At 43.3% G+C, this 19,516-nt stretch overlaps 1 protein-coding gene across 12 annotated transcripts; it reads left to right on the forward strand.

Annotated features, from left to right (window-relative positions):
• Positions 1-1,988: 1,988 nt before the first annotated feature.
• LOC110514924 (anillin) lies at positions 1,989-18,504 on the forward strand. 12 transcript variants are annotated; one of them, XM_090213860.1, is made up of 24 exons: positions 1,994-2,456; positions 3,979-4,073; positions 4,169-4,348; positions 6,781-6,849; positions 7,011-7,186; positions 7,374-7,466; positions 7,598-7,687; positions 7,967-8,078; positions 10,805-11,109; positions 11,246-11,325; positions 12,054-12,183; positions 12,382-12,517; positions 12,733-12,918; positions 13,123-13,249; positions 13,597-13,645; positions 13,779-13,835; positions 13,959-13,991; positions 14,251-14,272; positions 14,367-14,476; positions 14,892-14,945; positions 15,270-15,356; positions 15,493-15,600; positions 15,754-15,899; positions 16,162-18,504. In XM_090213860.1, the coding sequence occupies exons 2-24, from the start codon at positions 3,983-3,985 to the stop codon at positions 16,325-16,327; spliced, it is 2,607 nt and encodes an 868-aa protein (XP_090069986.1). In that variant the 5' UTR covers positions 1,994-2,456; positions 3,979-3,982; the 3' UTR covers positions 16,328-18,504. The 12 variants fall into 12 exon arrangements, 9 of the variants coding, with proteins under 9 accessions (XP_090070295.1, XP_090069986.1, XP_090070156.1 ...); XM_021594064.3 differs by lacking the exon at positions 1,994-2,456 and adding an exon at positions 3,403-3,797; XM_090213909.1 differs by lacking the exon at positions 1,994-2,456 and adding an exon at positions 3,649-3,834.
• Positions 18,505-19,516: the final 1,012 nt, after the last annotated feature.

The following is a 19,516-nucleotide window of genomic DNA, read 5'->3' on the forward strand; positions in this document are numbered from 1 at the left end:
AATTATGGTGGAAAATAAGTATTTGGTCACCTACAAACAAGCAAGATTTCTGACTCCTCACAGACCTGTAACTTCTTCTTTAAGAGGCTCCTCTGTCCTCCACTCGTTACCTGTATTAATGGCACCTGTTTGAACTTGTTATCAGTATAAAATACACCTGTCCACAACCTCAAACAGTCACACTCCAAACTCCACTATGGCCAAGACCAAAGAGCTGTCAAAGGACACCAGAAACAAAATTGTAGACCTGCACCAGGCTGGGAAGACTGAATCTGCAATAGGTAAGCAGCTTGGTTTGAAGAAATCAACTGTGGGAGCAATTATTAGGAAATGGAAGACATACAAGACCACTGATAATCTCCCTCAATCTGGGGCTCCACGCAAGATCTCACCCCGTGGGGTCAAAATGATCACAAGAACGGTGAGCAAAAATCCCAGAACCACACGGGGGGACCTAGTGAATGACCTGCAGAGAGCTGGGACCAAAGTAACAAAGCCTACCATCAGTAACACACTACGCCGCCAGGGACTCAAATCCTGCAGTGCCAGACGTGTCCCCCTGCTTAAGCCAGTACAAGAAGATTGGGAGAATGTCATATGGTCAGATGAAACCGAAATATAACTTTTTGGTAAAAACTCAACTCGTCGTGTTTGGAGGACAAAGAATGCTGAGTTGCATCCAAAGAACACCATACCTACTATGAAGCGTGGGGGTGGAAACATCATGCTTTGGGGCTGTTTTTCTGCAAAGGGACCAGGACGACTGATCCGTGTAAAGGAAAGAATGAATGGGGCCATGTATCGTGAGATTTTGAGTAAAAACCTCCTTCCATCAGCAAGAGCATTGAAGATGAAACGTGGCTGGGTCTTTCAGCATGACAATGATCCCAAACACACCGCCCAGGCAACGAAGGAGTGGCTTCGTAAGAAGCATTTCAAGGTTCAAAGTTGAAAGTCTGTGTTGCAAAACAACAGCCACAAAACATCACTGCTCTAGAGGAGATATGCATGGAGGAATGGGCCGAAATACCAGCAACAGTGTGTGAAAACCTTGTGAAGACTTACAGAAAACGTTTGACCTCTGTCATTGCCAACAAAGGGTATATAACAAAGTATTGAGTTAAACTTTTGTTATTGACCAAATACTTATTTTCCACCATAATTTGCAAATAAATTCAGTGCCAACACACTGACTCAACTCCAGCCACTTTAATAATGGGAATTGATGGGAATTGATGTAAAATATATCACTAGCCACTTTAAACAATGCTACTTAATATAATGTTTACATACCCTACATTATTCATCTCATATGTATACATATATACTGTACTCTATATCATCTACTGCATCTTTATGTAATACATGTATCACTAGCCACTTTAAACTATGCCACTTTGTTTACATACTCATCTCATATGTATAACTGTACTCGATACCATCTACTGCATCTTGCCTATGCCGCTCTGTACCATCACTCATTCATATATCTTTATGTACATGTTCTTTATCCCTTTACACTTGTGTGTATAAGGTAGTAGTGTTGGAATTGTTAGTTAGATTACTCGTTGGTTATTACTGCATTGTCGGAACTAGAAGCACAAGCATTTCGCTACACTCGCATTAACATCTGCTAACCATGTGTATGTGACAAATACATTTGATTTGATTTTAAAAATCCTACAATGTGATTTTCTGGATTTTTTTTCCTCATTTTGTCTGTCATAGTTGAAGTGTACCTATGATGAAAATTACAGGCCTCTCTCATCTTTTTAAGTGGGAGAACTTGCACAATTGGTGGCTGACTAAATACTTTTTGCCCCACTGTATTTCATTTCTTTACACTTGTGTGTATTAGGTAGTTGTTGTGAAATTGTTAGATTACTTGTTAGATATTACTGCATGGTCGGAACTAGAAGCACAAGCATTTCGCTACACTTGCATTAACATCTGCTAACCATGTGTATGGGACCAATAAAATTTGATTTGATTTGATCAATTCCGCGATTTAGAGATGGCAGAGGGACTTTTGTTAGTGTCTAGCAGAGAGTCAATCAACTCTTTCAAATCCAGTTTAAACTTTTCAGAGCTGCCCTTCATAATGTCATTAAAACCCACATGGACTACGATAGAATCGATGTCCATGTCCTGGCGTAATACATTCGGGAGCAGCTTAGTAAAGTGATTTACTCGAGCTCTGGCATAAGACATTGTTTTTTTTCACCAGGAACGGTCACATTTCTTATCATGGAGCATCCCAGAATCACGGCTGGCGAGAAGGACAAGGAAATCCGCCCACTTCAACGCTTCTCAGGATTCGGAGAACTCTTTATGGACGGGCGAGACGCAGGATATGTTTGACTCAGAGAGCTGAAATTTAGCACACGTGCTTAGGGATATGAGTCTAGCTAACTCAAGCGATATCTCAGACACCACTGGCCTGATTTTGACAAAAGGTATGTGAATGATGCATCTTGCCATAGAGATCCGGCATTTACAAAATTACACTGATAGGCCCAAGGGGGACACTATTGTAATCAATTGTATGTACATTAGTCACACACAATATCTCAGACACCACTGGCCCGATTTTGACAAAATTTGGGTAGATGATGTGTCTTGTCATAGAGATCCATAATTTACTCAATTACACTGACTGACCCTAGGGAGGCGCAGCATCAGTCGTGAAGGACTATATGTTTAGGCTATCGCCTTTTTAAAACATGGTTAATGATCAGTGTTGCCATGTGAGCGATTTTCGTGCGAATTGGGCTACTTTGAAAACAATGTTGCGGGTGACGGGAGGTGGGTTTTTGGGCCACTTTTAAATTGCACCGCGCCAGCCATGGCATATATCTTTAAAAAAAAAATATATATATATATATATATATATATATATATATATATATATATATATAATTTCACTGTGATCTGCTGCTGCTGACTATCAGGCAGTGACAAAAGTATAAATATATATTTCACTGTGATCTGCTGCTGCTGACTATTAGGCAGCGACAAAGTATTGGAAAACGACTTTAGGCGCACGTGAACTCTTTCGATAAGGTCGTTCAGAGGTGGTTTAAAGTAAATTGAATTATAATGTTGACTTTTATTATCGATAACAGTATTAAGCGAAGGGTTTTACTCATGCTCATGCTGCTCAATTTGAAATGGAAGTTATGGAACTCCTTGTACTTGTGTTATGGGAAAAAGTTGACAATGAAAATGACAGGCTACATTTGCATCTGTTGGCCATCAAGTAGTTGATATGTCATTGTAGGCTACTGTAGCCTACCATTTGATACAGTACAGTATGTTGAAATGACGATATCACGACGATAAACCCAAAGAGGGCGCTTACAGTAATCAACTGAAATTCCAAACTTTGAACGAGCATATCTCCTGTCCCGTTGGTGCTTGAATTGTTTTCACTAATTGGCCCAAATGGGGGCACTGCATCATTCGTGGGGGACAACATGTTTACTGTTGACTTGTATTGGATTTTGGTTGTATTTGACAAATCGAGAGTTTGGGAGACTTCAAGGATCTAATAAAGTTAGTTATTGAAGTTCCTTGCCTCTTCCGCTGTGGAAGTTAATCGTCTACCTACCATAAAAACAATACCAAAAGTTTTGCGCACTAACGCTTGGCGTTACGGTAGTCTTAGGGCGATGTTTTCAAGCACAACAGACGTACGTCTAGAACCCGCTGAAATTCAAAGTAGGAAAGGCGTCGAATAAACAAAGTCGTTTGAATCTTCACTGCAATTTATGCCCAGTCGTGACATTTCTGTTAAGGTAAGAGGATGTTATATCCAACACATTTTAGCTAACGGTAAGTCGTTTCAGCCACATACGTTAGCTAACAGCAGTATGCAGCAGGCTCGTAACTGAACCTGCTGCTGGGTAAATCAGATAGTTAGCTCATTTGCATAATCGATAGCTGGGCACTGCACTTCATTTGGTGTTTATTTTATAGGAGCATGGATAGGAAACATCGAAGTGGGTTGTCGACAGCTTTGAAGAGACATAGAGGCCCTCTGTCTGACACAGAGGACAATGTCCCCTCGTCAGGTGAGTGTGTTGTCAATGTGTAACTAACAAACACCTAACTAACAGTGCAGAATTGGGGCATACCCGTTATTATGAACTACCTTATCCTGTCTTAGAGGTCAATGATGTTCAGAAGAGGCGTCGCCTGAAGTTGTTGGGCGAGGAGAATGTCTGTCCTAACGAGAGTTCTTCATCAAGAGACCACCTCTGCTGTGCAGAGCTGGAGGTGAAGCCAGATACCCCTGCTCTCTGTTCTGTCCGCTCCAGAGTACAGCAACTAACCCAGAGACGTGAGGGTAAGATAAGACATGCTGCTACTAATCTCTTTATTTATATTATCTATCCTGATTGCCTAGTCACTTTTACCCCTACCTACATGTACATAATATCTCAATTATCTCCTTGTAAACTCACAAAAAGAAATGTCCTTTCACTGTCAACTGTGTTTATTTTCAGCAAACTTAACATGTGTAAACATTTGTATGAACATAACAAGATTCAACAACTGAGACATAAACTGGACATGTGACTAACAGAAATTGAATAATGTGTCCCTGAACAAAGGGGGCATCAAAAGTAACAGTCCGCATCTGGTGTGGCCACCAGCTGCATTAGGTACTGCAGTGCATCTCCTCATGGACTGCACCAGATTTGCTAGTTCTTGCTGTGAGATGTTACACCACTCTTCCTCCAAGGCACCTGCAAGTTCCTGGACATTTCTGGGGGGAATGGCGCTAGCCCTCACCCTCCGATCCAACATGTCCCAGACGTGCTCAATGGGATTGAGATCCAGGCTCTTCGCTGGCCATGGCATAACACTGACATTCCTGTCTTGCAGGAAATCACGCACAGAACAAGCTTTATGGCTGGTGGCATTGTCATGCTGGAGGGTCATGTCAGGATGAGCCTGCAGGAAGGGTACCACATGAGGGAGGAGGATGTCTTCCTTGTAACGCACAGCGTTGAGATTGCCTGCAATGACAACAAGCTCAGTCCGATGATGCTGTGACACACCTCCCCAGACCATGACGGACCCTCCACCTCCAAATCGATCCTGCTCCAGAGTACAGGCCTCGGTGTAAGGCTCATTCCTTCGACGATAAACGCGAACCCGAACCTCAACCCTGGTGAGACAAAATCGCGACTGGTCAGTGAAGAGCACTTTTTGCCAGTCCTGTCTGGTCCAGCGGCGGTGGGTTTTTGCCCATAGGCAACGTTGTTGCCGGTGATGTCTGAGGACCTGCCTTACAACAGGCCTACAAGCCCTCAGTTCTGCCTCTGTCAGCCTATTGCGGTCAGTCTGAGCACTGATGGAGGGATTGTGCGTTTCTGGTGTAACTCGGGCTGTTGTTGTTTCCATCCTGTACCTGTCTTGCAGGTGTGATGTTCGGATGTACCGATCCTGTGTAGGTGTTGTTACACGTGGTCTGCCACTGCGAGGACGATCAGCTGTCCATCCTGTCTCCCTGTAGCGCTGTCTTAGGCGCTACAGTATGAACATTGCAATTTATTGCCCTGGACACATCTGCAGTCCTCATGCCTCCTTGCAGCGTGCCTAAGGCATGTTCGCGCAGATAAGCAGGGACCCTGGGCATCTATTCTTTGGTGTTTTTCAGAGTCCGTAGAAAGGCCTCTTCAGTGTCCTAAGTTTTCATAACTGTGTCCTTAATTGCCTACCGCTTGTAAGCTGTTAGTGTCTTAACAACCGTTCCACAGGTGCATGTTCATTAATTGTTTATGGTTCATTGAACAAGCATGGCAAACCGTGTTCAAACCCTTTACAATGAAGATCTGTGAAGTCATTCGGATTTTTATGAATTATCTTTTGAAAGACAGGGTCCTTAAAAAGGGATTTTTATATAGCCCAATAATGGATTAAAGGAGCCTTACTCCTTATAGCTCATGGACCTTACATGTTCTGTTTAAAGGCGAACTGGCTCTGGCAGCCCAAATGGCCAAACAATCCATCTAAACGTGAATCAATTATCAAATATGGTATGGTTCTGAAAACAACATAAATCCCTCTATTTTAATATCACTTCAAAATTTCACAAATGCAAAGTACATAGTTACTGTACAGTGTTTTAATAGTTGCAGTATTTTTCAGTGACAACATGTTTGTGTCGTCCGACTTCCGGATTTACACACAGGTTTTCGGAGATGCACATAGCTAATTTGCACAGGTAGTCCACTCTGTTTTCCTGTAAACAAGCACTGTAACATGAAAAATATGGCTGTGTGGGAAACCTGACCCTATAAAGGTGTATCAATTTAACCTTTTGTTCTTTGAAGATTATTTCTCGCGATATGAAAGAAAAGGTCCTTGTGCTTCAAAAACCATACCGCCAGCAATCCATGTTAATGTTCAGACCAAGCGTTTGGAGTCTTATAAAACCTCCCTGTACAGAAAACGCCTTCTTCCAATGACTTATGTAATGGAACTGCGAGTCATCATGATACTAGGGCTATCCTTGTATTATAGCCTCTTTATTGATATCCATTGTTACTATTTTCTATTTTTATTTAGAACATTTTTTAAACTTTTTAACTGCCTTGTTGGGAAAGGGCTCGTTAAGTAAGCATTTCACGGTAAAGTCTACACCTGTTTTATTTGGAGCATGTGACCAAGTTTGATTTGATAACTCTCCCTCCTAAAATAACCTACTTGCAATACTTAGATCTGTAGTCATTGAGAAACAGTGACCAATGGTGGTTGTTTTGTTTGTAGGAGGCCCTCTACTGGCTCCGAGACCATCCATTATAATCCAGGAAGGGTTCAAAGAGCACATTCTTATTGGTGAGTAATCTTACACATTCACCTTTAATGTTTCTTAACACAGTGTGCAACACTCACTTGCCAATGTAAAGAATGCATCATTATCAGTCATTGAATGTGAGGGAGAACACTTGTCTGCTCTGAGGTTGTTGTATGATAGGAGCATCTGGTCTGTTTTTCAGGTGAGGCAGAATTCAGCTCACGGGTGGAGCGGTTTAACGCCCCCACCACCTGTCCGGCCAGCCCTCTGCCAGGAAACTGGTGCCCCCGTACCCTCTCCAACGCCGTTACCAACTTACAGCTTAAACTTGAGGACAGTGAAACACCCAGCTCCAAGCAAGTCTCCTGCATACGCCAGGTCTGTGCCACACACGCGCACACACACCAGGCAGTGAAGTAAGATTTTCGATGTGGTTTGTGTGCTCACCAACTCTCTTGAGAACAGCAGGAGCTTATCTAGAGGTTGTTGAAATGTTGATATTACACAATTGTTAAGATTCCTGGGAAGTGTCTGTCTAAAGGCTTCTATTTGTCTGACCAATCAGGAAAGGGAGGAGGAGCTGCGACTCTTAAGGGCCCAGCCAATTGCAAAGAATGTCTTTCTAAATCAAAGATTCTCTGATTCCTCACTGACTGAGGTAAGTTTGGTGTTACCCTCCCCTTGTCTGGTAATGGCATATTGTTCTTAAGGGTTATGTTTGTGGCTCTTTGGTTGAGCTCAAGTACTCGGTTCCTGATAGAACAATGGTATTTGTTGTGAGATCATTAGAGGGCAACCCCACCCGTCTCATCATCCTCCCCTCGGATGATGGTTGGCTATAGCAGGAGACTGCAGTGGCCACCGTTCCAACCATGGAATGTGAGTTTACATATATGGACATTAGACTCGGTGTAACTGGTTCTGTGGAGAAACCGGGGTGTCTCAATGTCACAGGTGTCACTGACAATCATTGTCCTCTTCAAAGTCATGTGAATGGTAATCGGGTTTAAGGGTTCACCTGGTCCTTCACATAGTGGCACAGTACCTTTTGTAATATGTGTATTACAAAAGGCTTCATAGATGTGTGCATGAGAGGAACAAAGGTGCTTGCTTATATTTTGGCCTGAGCTATGAAAAAATAAATGTTTTGTCCAGCAGGCAGACCTCAATGTGACTGGTGATGAGCCTCTCTGGGTGAAGGACGGCAGCTTTACTGAGACTTCTGTCACTGCTAAGATCCATGGAGTGGAGCCTCCAATCCAAGACATTGGTAAGACACTGCAAGAGGAGAAGTCACTATTACAGCTTGGAGGTAGACACTTTAACGGTATATATTGAGAAAAATTGAACTGTTCCTGTTAGTCAGAGTTTTGTGCAAATGTCAGTGTAGAATAGGGGTGTGAGATGAGAGCGTCAGTTTACAACATGGATGTCCCACCACAAGAGGTCGAGGAGACGCATGACAGAGGAGGCAGAGTGCACTCTGGACGTTTGTCAGGGAAATGCTCTGCCAGATAAACGACATGAGGCAGCAGAGGGTCCTGTAGTGAAAGAGCAGGATAAGGCAGAGTCTTCTGCTAGTAACAAGCAGGAGGAAAGAGGTTCAGTCCTTAGTGAGAAGCAGAGGGGTGTGAAGTTCTATATAGGTGAACAGTTGGATGATGAGTCCCATTCCCTTTTAGATGATAAGCAAGTGTCAATGGAGTCGGGAGGAGGTAGGGTCCACGATAGAGGAAGAGAATGGGAATATGAGGTCCCCACTAGAGGAGGAGAAGAAGGAAATTAGGTGTTCTGTAGTTGAAGAGATGGGGTACTTTGTAGGTGAGGAGCAGATGGAAGTGGGGTCCCCACTAGAGAAGGTTGGGTTCCCATTATGTCAGGAGCAAGAGGAGATGAAATCTTCAGGAGTTGAAGAACAAGGGAAGCCAGAAAGTCTTGTAGATTATGTCCAGGGTGTGGCATCTGCTGAAGGTGAAGACCAGGGGAGGGGGGTTCTGTTTTGGGTCATAAGCAAGGGTTGACCACAAACTCATCAGACAGGGAACAGGAAGACTGAGCTGCATTCAGATCAGGAACAGACTTGTGAACTGCAGTCAGAGGCAAAAGAGCTAAAGAAAGTCACCTTTACCCTGGAGCCAGAAATGATCAATGATTAGGCCCTGTGTGAGCTGGACTCCTCATCCAGCTGGAGAAGAGAGAGTATGTCAGGTGAGACAAATGTGGTTTAGGGCTGTTGGCACAAGTTGGTGAGATGATAAATGAACAATTTGGGTTTCTTACAGTGATTTTAGAAAGTATTCATACCCCTTGACTTATTCCACATTGTTATTACAGCCTGAATTCAAAATGGATTAAATATATTTTTTGCCCCTCGAACCCATCTACACACACACTACTCCATAATGACAAAGTGAAAATACGTTTAGTCATTTTTGCACATTATTATAATTAAATACAGAAATATATTTACATAAGTATTCACACCCCTGACTCAATACTTAATAGAAGCACATTTGGCAGCGATTACAGCTGTGAGTGTTTCTGGGAAAGTCTCTAAGAGCTTTCCACACCTGGATTGTGTAACATTATTGTATTCAAAATTCTTCATGCTCTGTCAAATTGGTTCTTAATCATTGTTAAACAATCATTTTCAGGTCTTGCCATACATTTTAAAACAGATTTAAGTCCAAACTAACTCAGCCACTCAGGAACATTCATTGTCTTAGTAGTAAGCAACTCCAGTGTAGATTTGTGTTTTAGGTTATTGTCCTGCTGAATTAATCTCCCAGTGTCTGTTGGAAAGCAGACTGGACCTGGTTTTCATCTATGATTTTTCCATTCGATTCCATTTCTTTTTTTATCCTGAAAAACTCCCCAGTCCAAACCGATTACAAGCATACCAATAACATGATGCACCGTGTGTGTGTGGTACTCCGTAATGGCTTGTATTGAATTTGCCTCAAACACGTTGTATTCAGGACAAAGTTAATTGCTTTGCCACATTTTGTGCACCATTACTTTAGTGCCTTGTTGCAAACAGGATGCATGTTTTGGAATATTTGTATTCTGTACATGCTTCCTTTTCACTATCAATTAGGTTAGCATTGTGGAGTAACTACAATGTTGTTGATTCATCCTCAGTTTTCTCCTATCACAGCCATTAAAATCTAACTGTTTTAGTCACCATTGGTCTCAAGGTGAAATCTGAGCAGTTTCCTTCCTCTCCAGCAACTGAGTTAGGAAGGACGCCTGTGTGTATTGATACACCATCCAAAGTGTAATTAGTAACTTCACCATGCTCAAAGGGATATTCAATGTCTGCTTTTAAAAAATTTACCCATCTACCAATAGGTGCTCTTTGCGAGGCATTGGAAAACCTCCCAGGTCTTTGGTTGAATCTGTGATTGAAATTAATTTCTTGACTGAGGGACCTTACAATTATCTGTATGTGTGGGGTACAGAGATGAGGTAGTCATTCAAAAATGTTAAACACTATCGCAAACGTGTTAAGCACATTTTTAGGCTGGCCATAAAATGGGTTGAATACCTATTGACTCAAGACATTTGAGCTTTAAATTGGTTAATAATTCGTAATCATGTTAAAATCATAATTCCACTTTGAGATTAAGGGGTATTGTGAGTAGGCCAGTGACGCACAGTCTAAATTGAATACATTTTAAATTCAGTCTGCCTGTAACAACAAAATGTGGAAAAAGTCTAGGGGTGTGAATACTGTCTGAAGGCACTGTACATGCAGTCGCTTACACACCTGGGTTATAAAGATACTGGTCATATTTTACTGTCTGCAGTGCACTCCATTCTAAACAATCGGTTCAATGGGTCACTGCCACCACCTCACACCCCTATCATTTTTTTTTACACTGAACAACCAAATGATGAGCCATTTTAAATATTTGTTACAAGTTGGAAAACCAGGTCCCAGACATACTACAGCAATAGTTTGTTTGAATGTTAACTTACTGCATATATCCACAGAGGCTGAGCTGAGCTCTCAAGATGAAACCAACACTGCTGAGATGATTGACCTGATGTTTAAGGACATGCTGGAGGCTTCTGCGCGGGGAAGGGAGAAGGAGGGCACTGAGGATTACGACAGTGGCATAGCCACAGTGATGCGCAGAAAGGAGAAAACAGAGTTGGACAAGGAGAAAGCTGAGGAGGGTGAAGACCTGGAAGAGATCAGGGAACTGCACTCCAGTGTAGATGAGCTGCTGACCCTCCCACCCAGCTGCATCCTCTCTCCTCTCAGCAGGTCTGTGGAAGCTGTGGTCACTCCAATGGTAAGGCTCTGCAGACAGACAAAGGGTACCAGGGTCACCTTGTTCAATGTGATTCTGAAAGTGTTGCCCTGCAGTTTTAAAGCTTGGAGTGTTTACACTTCCAAATTGACATCTAAGTGTTTTAATATCCCTGCAGAGACTTGCAGCTAGTCAGCCAGCCACCCCACCATCCCTACCTCTGACTCCTGAAGACCTGACCAGTGCCCCTCTCTACAGGTGATCCATCATGTCCTCTACACCAGGGTTTCCCAAACTCTGTCCTGCCCCCCCAGGGTGCACATTTTGGCTTTTGCCTTAGCACTACGCAGTTGATTCAAATCATCAAAGCTTGATGGTGAGTCTGTTATTAGGGTGTAAAAAAACAAAACTGTGGGAGGGGGGATCAGCTAACATGAGTGAAATTGGAAAAAATTATTTACTATGAAAATCTTTCAAAAGATATGATTGGCAGTCACCCGAGTAGAACAGTGGCCTAAGTCACTACAGATTCGGGTTCAGTCACGGGCTGTGTTGCAGCCGGCTGTGACAGGGAGACCCATGAGGTAGTGCACAATTGGCCCGGCGTTGTCCGGGTTAGGGGAGGGTTTGGCCGGTTGGAAAGTCCTTGTCCCATTGCGCTCTAGCGACTCCTGTGGTGAGCCGGGCGCATGCACGCTGACATGGTCGCCAGTTGGACGGTGTTTCCTCCAACGCATTGATGCAGCTGGCGTCCGGGTTAAGTGAGCAGTGTATCAAGAAGCAGTGTGGCTTGGCGGGGTCGTGTTTCAGAGGACGCGCGGGTCTCGACCTTCGCCTCTCCTGAGTCCATACGGGAATTGCAGTGATGTGATAAGACTGTAACTATCAAGAAATGTAGGTAAAAAGTACAACAAAAACATTATTGGCTTGTGATTTCTACCTGTGACTGATGACTCCAATGTGTTTTGTCATTGATTGATTAACAGCATCGATGCTTACCGTACCCAGAGGCAGAGCACCAAGCCAGCTATTCAGAGTGTAACCCCAGGGTTGCAGAGGCGTGCCGCTGAGAAGTCCCACCCCAAGCAAACTGTCAACACCAAGGACAGGATCATGGTCTGTAGTACAACTTGGAGCGGTTGAGTCTAGTGTGACTACCACTGTAGCATTTCATCCAAAACGTTCCTTTATGTAAAGGCATTGACAAATGTACCACATGGATAACATAACTATGCCCCTGACACTGTAAATAAATATTATTTAAATGATTATGGCTGGGTGGAGTGAATATCCTGTCCTGCTGTGATTGGTCAGGTTCTGAATGAGGAGGCTGCCAAGCTACAGACGGTCATCAATCAGACATTGCAGGCCCTGAGCTGCTGCACTGACGAGGACCACGGCAGAGGTTCCCTGGAGGAGGCCGAGGCTGAGAAACTACTGCTCGTCTCCTGTGAGTCGCTGCTGGGCATATCCACCTTCTAGCGCCATGATTCCAGTTTTTCCATCTGCTCAGTTAGTTTCTACACAAACTCATCTCTATCTCTGTCCTATGGTTATTCCTCTCCTTTCCCTCCCAAATCCTTCTATTCTGGAGTGAATGATGAACCTCTTGATTAGTCTCCATTGTATTGTCATCGGACTGTCCCCTCTCTCTCTCTGTGTCAGGTGAGAAGCGGGCGGCCCTGCTGGCTGAGGTGACCTGGCTGAGGGAGAGGGGGGTCTCAGGGGAGTTAGAGGGCGGTGAGGGGGACACCAGCATGTCCCAGCACCCCTGCAGGGGCACCGTCAGCATCAACAGTGTCCAGCTCCCTCTCAAGGTGGAGTTTGTCTGCTCAGCCCGCACACAAACAGGTACCTACCATCCGATAGGCTATGCATGTTGTCACCTTTATAATGTAAAGTTTATTTTGAATCTGCCAGCTGCAGAGGTTAGTTGTTTGCCTCTTCATTTAGGTTAAATGCGCAAAACAGTATAGTCCAATTCATGGTCAGCTCAAGACACCATACCAGATTATTAATTAACAAGTCTCCTGAATATTTCTCTCCTCCCTAAAGGTCGCCCAACTCACTATTTCTTTGTCCTGATTCGCTATGGACCCTGCAATATTGTTGCGACCCCATTGGCCACTGCAGCGGATGCCCAGAATGGAGACACCATCTCCTTCCCCACCTCCATCACCCTGTGAGTCCCGCCACTGGTTCCACATATGGAGTATGTGGAGTAAAGGTGACAACTCGATTGTCGGTCTATACAGTAGGGGGCTGTTTGTTCGCCGTGTGCGTGTTATAGAGACCACTCGCCGGTGGACAACTGACGGCCATCATTTTGGCCGTATTTCTACATGTAGAATCAGTTTGCAAATTACGGCCGGTTCTGTTCAGAGGTGCCAAGTACTCTCGGCCGGCAATCCTACTGGTCTGTCCGTGCCTTGAAGGAGATGCTTATGTAATGTCTACTGTATTACTGCTGAAATGGCTTTCACCCCTCGTCTGTCCAAGTCTTTCTGATTCTGTACTGTGTCCCTTCAGGCAGGACATTCACTCCAACTTTGAGATTGATGTTGAGGTCTACAGCCTGGTGAGATGGAACGTATTACTGAATGTGTCACTTAAAACGGGTGTATTAGTAAATCTTTACAATAGACGGTCAATGTTGAGAAAGGTGTTAATAGGTTGTATGTATTATTTCAAAACTGTCTTCTATTACTCAGTCCCACACCTCAGGCAACACCTGTAATGTGGATCTCTGCAGCTCTTCCAGGTCAAGGGTGAGTGAGCTAATCTTCTGATTTAAGAGATGCTGTCCAATGTTCTATAGATTACAATGAATTATACATGCAAGTGTTCTGCACAAAGCTAATTTCTGATCTTACTACTTGTTCTTCTTTAAGATCACCCCAAGGAAGCTTCTAAGCACCATAAAGGTGATCAGCTTTCTTATCTGCCTAGTACTTGAAATGTCCCACTCACTGTGTATGTATCTGCATGACCCTTTTCAATGCAATGCTGTATATGTTAGGACACTGTATAGATCTGGGATGTCAGAGAATACATATTTGATCGGTAAGAGTGCAGAAAGGCACACATGCATTTAATTTGGAATAGATGCATAGACACCAACCCTTTTACCTTACTTGTTACACATTTCTCATCTGAAAACCTTTTCTTGTTGCTTTTCAACAGAGATCCAACCACCGTGTGACATGTAAGTATTATTGTCCCGGTTGCATATAATCTGAAGATAACATTCATCCTGAGTGGTGTCAGTTTTTGATTTAGATCAAATCAACCGCCCACAGCTTCTACCATGCCAGCCCTGAACACCTGCCGCACCAGCCACTTCTCTCTGGTTGGTTCTCACAAGATCTCCCTGGCCTCCCTGGGCCATAGCAAGTTCCCCCTGGACAAGGTAGACTCACCTCACCTGGCTGCACGTCACAGTCACCTGCTGCAGTGCTCCAGCCTGGATAATTGTGTATCAGATATTTTTACTGCAGTATGGGAAGATGTGGCGATTGATGTTTTTGTCACTGCATTCGTGGATTTATCTAGTCCTTTTTGATTTTGAACCACCTGATTGCTAGCTTGTTTCACTCACGGTCACTTGAGGATGTGGGTTACCGTTTGATTGAATCTCTCATGTCACACTTCAGATTTTTCCACCCGTTGTAATTCTGTCAGTTGTGATGTACAGATTGGAATGGTTGTCATTTCCTCACATGACTTTAGTTTGTTTTTGGTTTAAAGTTTTCCCGTGTCTGGGTGGGGATCACTAGTGACGTAACCTTTACCACCCCCTGTGCTGTGTCTCCACTTGTGCACAGATACAGTTTGAAGGCAAAATCAGGAGACTCCTGGGAGATGAGTTTCAGGAAAAGGTTTTGCTCTCACTTTTTCTCTTTTCTCTTTGCTTCTCCATTTGACTCCTTTCATGCCTCTGAGTGTGTGGCCAGCAACACTGGTATCAACAACCAATAATTAGTCTTAGCTACACTGGCTTCAATATCAGTGATGGTGTACTCTATAGGTAGATGAAAATGTGTGTAGAAATAAATGTATGTTCCTATGACTTAGAGCAAAATACAATCATTGCATATTGCTTTCCACTGCATGTTTTGTTTACCTCTTTAGCTAGATGAACTATTACAAACAGCACAACCCTGGCATCCATGTCCTGCTAGTTCCCCCTCCTCTCTGCACAGGTGCCCTTCCTATCTCCACTAGAGGGAAACATCTACCTGCGACTAGACAGCGAGAGCCACTCTAACGTCCAACACCAGGGCTTCCTTGTGAGTTACTGTTTTGTTTAAACCCAAATCATTGGGATCTCTCCTGTGAATATTATCCTGCTTCTGTCCTCTATACTTTCTTTACGGTATTTCATCTTCCACCCACCTCTTCTTTCTCCCTTCTCCTTCCATTCAGACACTGTTTGAGGTGGTGAATGGATTTGGAGCTTGGCATCGACGCTTCTTTGTCCTGGAGGGAAACCACATGTCCTATTGGAACCACCCCAATGACCAGGGCAGCAAGGTGGGCATTGAAGTGACAGATGACTATAGACTGGAGCTCTTGGTTTTATTTCTCGTAGACCAAGTTACACCCTGACTTGATATTTCTTATGGTCATTGAACTCTTAAAAACATTCTGTTATTCCCTCTACTGTACTGTCTGTTGTGCTTGCAGGTAGCAGAAGGCAGTATCTCTTTGTTTAGTTCCTCTAGTCAAAGTGTGAAGCCAGTGAAGAGGGACTCCTGTGCTCGCCCCTATACTTTTGAACTGGTCAGTGGCATCCAGACTGCACAACAGAATGACCAGCTCGCTCCGGCCAAGTAAGATTATATTTCATAGTTGTTACTTTACAGTTCATGCTAGACAACTACTCACATGATACAAGCAAATTACCATTCCTTGACAACAAGTGGTCATGGATGTTTTCAATATTAATGTTTTGTGAATGACGGATCCTGCTAAAGTAAGCATATCTGTGTATGTCATAGACGGGGGTGTATCTTCATAGATCTAGCATGACATTGCAGTATTCCCATTAAGTGTTGAATCCAATCTCTGTTCCATGATCTCTCTGTTCTTCAGGGGCTGGTTCTCAGCAGATACACGGGAGGATCGAGAGGACTGGATGGAGAAGCTGAACCAGGTTCTCCTGGACCTCCATGCCTGGACTCACCGAGCCCTGAACCATGCTGGAGCACAGCCCAACACTCAGGCCAGCAGTGGGAACATAAGGGAGAGCAGTCTGTAACACACTATTATATAATGCTATGCTATATCTTTATATATATCTATCCCTCTCTCTCTCTCTTTATATATATCTATCCCTCTCTCTCTCTCTTTATATATATCTATGGATTCTTATGATTACCATTGGGAGGTTATTTTATACGTGGTGATATTTTTGCCTTGTAACTTTGTCTAGCTCTTTAAAATGGAGCTCCATCTTGTGGCCTATTAGCATTATATACTATTTAACTGAGCTTGAAGTGGACAATTTAACCACATCCATATAATCTAGAAACACTACTGAATAAGTATCAAAGCTAGTGCAGAAGAGCCCTAACACTAAATGGATGATTAGTCCAATAGTGTAGTTATTCTGATAAGCCAAACACTACAAAGCATGACATGTCTACTGGACAACATTATTTCAGTACTACAGCATTGCTGTAATACCCTCTAAAGTGTGGAAATATGTCTCTCAGAAATATAGTCTACCTCTAAAATATATAAATACCTAATCCAAAAACTCATTAATTTAGTGATTTAAGTAGAATTGCAGTGCAAGTTGAGTTATAGTATTGTACTTGACAACCTGCTACGAGGTTGGAAATACTGACCATTAATGAGTTCCTTCATTCAAAATCTAGTGCTGTGTTGTGCATAACCCAACAGGGGCCAGACCACAAAAATGGCAGCTACCCAGGCAAGGCAATTGAGAGTATAGAATGATGTACGTCCGAAGGAGATGTTCGTCTGATTATAAATCCTAGTAGGACCCTAAAGGGACATGATGAATGTAGCTGCTGTCTGTAGACTCTGATGTTAACCTATTCCCCCCCCCCCCCCTCCTGATGTATTTGATGTCAATCTGTCATTCTCTTTTTATATTTGGATGTTATCAGCTACCTGTCAACATTCTTATATGCAGTTGATTTGATGAAGGTACTACAAGTAAATAATAAAAATGTCTCTAATAGTGTACATTATCTGATGCATTTGTTTTATGTCCCACCTTCTTTTTTTACCCTGTACATTTTTATATGGAGAATATGAACATTGAGTTCAAAGCCCCATGGGCTCAAATGTAGCATTTATTGTCCGCAAAGTCTTTGAAGCTGACACACACAATGCAGTGTGACCTTAATGACTAATATTTCTCTATTTTTAAATAGTGATGGCAATATTACAATATGATGCAGCAGTTTGTATCTCAATTTCTATCAAATAATTTCTGGGTAACAATGAAGTAACTTATTGTGATTGTTTTCAATTGAATTGGCCATAAATAAACAAAATAGCTTCTTAGAATTTTGCTAGGGCTATGGGAGTGGCAAGAAAGTTTGAAACTTTTATTGGTCTATTTTAAGCAATAAAGCCCGAGGGGATGTGTATATGACCAATATACCACAGCTAAGGGCTGTTCGAAGGCACAACGCGGAGTGCCGTGGTATACTGGCCATATCACAAACCCCCAGGGTGCCTTATTGCTATTTGTTACGTTCCCCAGTTTATGTGTTGTAGTTTGTGTATTTGCATGTGTTTATTTCAGGAAATGGCTTCCTGAAATCCCTCAAGCAGCTGATTGGTCGACTCCAGGGCTAATTGGAGAGCTGACCCCGCCCCCTCGTCAAGACAGCTGTCTCCAGTTACACATTCATTCTGAAGCTATATAAAAGCCAGTGTTCTGTTCAGGAGAGAGAGATTTGCTGGGAGGTCATTGCAGAGATATTTTGCTAGAGGTTGATTTTGCTGGGGTTCATTGCAGAGCGATTGATTGTGATAGAGAGATTTTGCTGGGAGTTCATTGCTGGGAAGTTGGTATGTTTTGTGAGTTTGTTGCTCAGGTAGAGCTTAGTTGATGTCCTTTGTTTGCTTAGTTTGTTTGTGAAATTGTTTTAATATTCTGTTTAATTTGTTCCCAGGGGGGAAGGGGAAGGCACCTTGGGAGTGCTTAGGCAAGAGGCCCGCGGGCATACATATACCCGTAGTATATTCATTGTCTATGCACAATAGGTAAGACCTGGGCGGACCACCCCCTGTATTTTGGTTAGGGCACCAGGTGGTGCTAAATTAGGTAAGTAGTGGGTAGGCAGGTAAGATAGGAGAGGTGGGGGGCTTTGAGATTTACTTTCTTTGCTTTGGTTCCGTCCAGCCCTTTTTCCCCATATTACCGTGTAAAGGAATAAAGTAAACGGTACCACATTCTGCCTGTTGTCATCCTTACTCGCACCTACAGTCCATACCTTTTTTCACTTCACGGAGAGTTTAGTTGTAGCAGGGTGTTGCGTTCCCTCTTCATTGAGGTGTGCGTAACACTATTATAAACTGGTTACCAATGTAATTAGAGCAGTAAAAATATGTTTTTGTCATACCCGTGGTATACGGTCTGATATACCATGGCTGTCAGCCATTCGGTATTCAGAGCTCGAACCACACAGTTTACATAAACTGATTTGACACCTGGTGATGTCACCAGGCAGGCAAAGAACCCGTCCCACCAAAACAGCCTGAAATTTCGGCCAGTCTTTTACAACAGCTCTTATACTAAAGGGCATTAAAATAATTTTCACAATTTCACAGTATTATTCCAACCTCCTAGTGTGGAAATGTGTATATTAAACAGGATAATTACATGTATGACTGCACTGGGCCTTTAAGTGAATGGGGTTGAAGTGGAGCAGGAACTCAGCCCAGGTCAGGAATGCCAGACAGGAAGTACTCCCTGTGTTTGGTTTACTACTACAGAATTAGACTTCCTGTTCCCTTGAGCCCCTCTGGGTGGAGGTGGGGCTGTTCTCAGCTCAAGGTGATGACAGTGGAGGAGTGGCACAGGGGTACACATCTGTACAGACCACGCCTCAAAGTGTTGTGTTCAGCCAGCAAACTGGGGTCCTAAATGGCACCTTGTTCTAAAATGTAGTGTACTATGTGGGACCTGGTCAAAAGTAGTGCACTTTGTAGGCAATATGATGCCATTTGGTATGCATACTGGGCCTATAGCTAGCATAACATTGACATGAGTGGTGAGATGCCCAGTGCACACAAGGCCAATGTTGTGGGGCAAGTAATGATAGACATCCAGTGACTTTAGTGATCCGGGTGGTCAGTAAGAACAATGGGGCACTGGCCTTGAAAGTACAACAGTCCCACCCTGAGAGGAGACAATATAACATCCTCTCCCCAATCTGTTGCTGTCATATTTGGGAAGTTTCTC

Source organism: Oncorhynchus mykiss, chromosome 1 (genome assembly GCF_057628025.1).
Source record: "Oncorhynchus mykiss isolate SJ-2025 chromosome 1, ASM5762802v1, whole genome shotgun sequence".
NCBI lineage: Eukaryota > Metazoa > Chordata > Actinopteri > Salmoniformes > Salmonidae > Oncorhynchus > Oncorhynchus mykiss.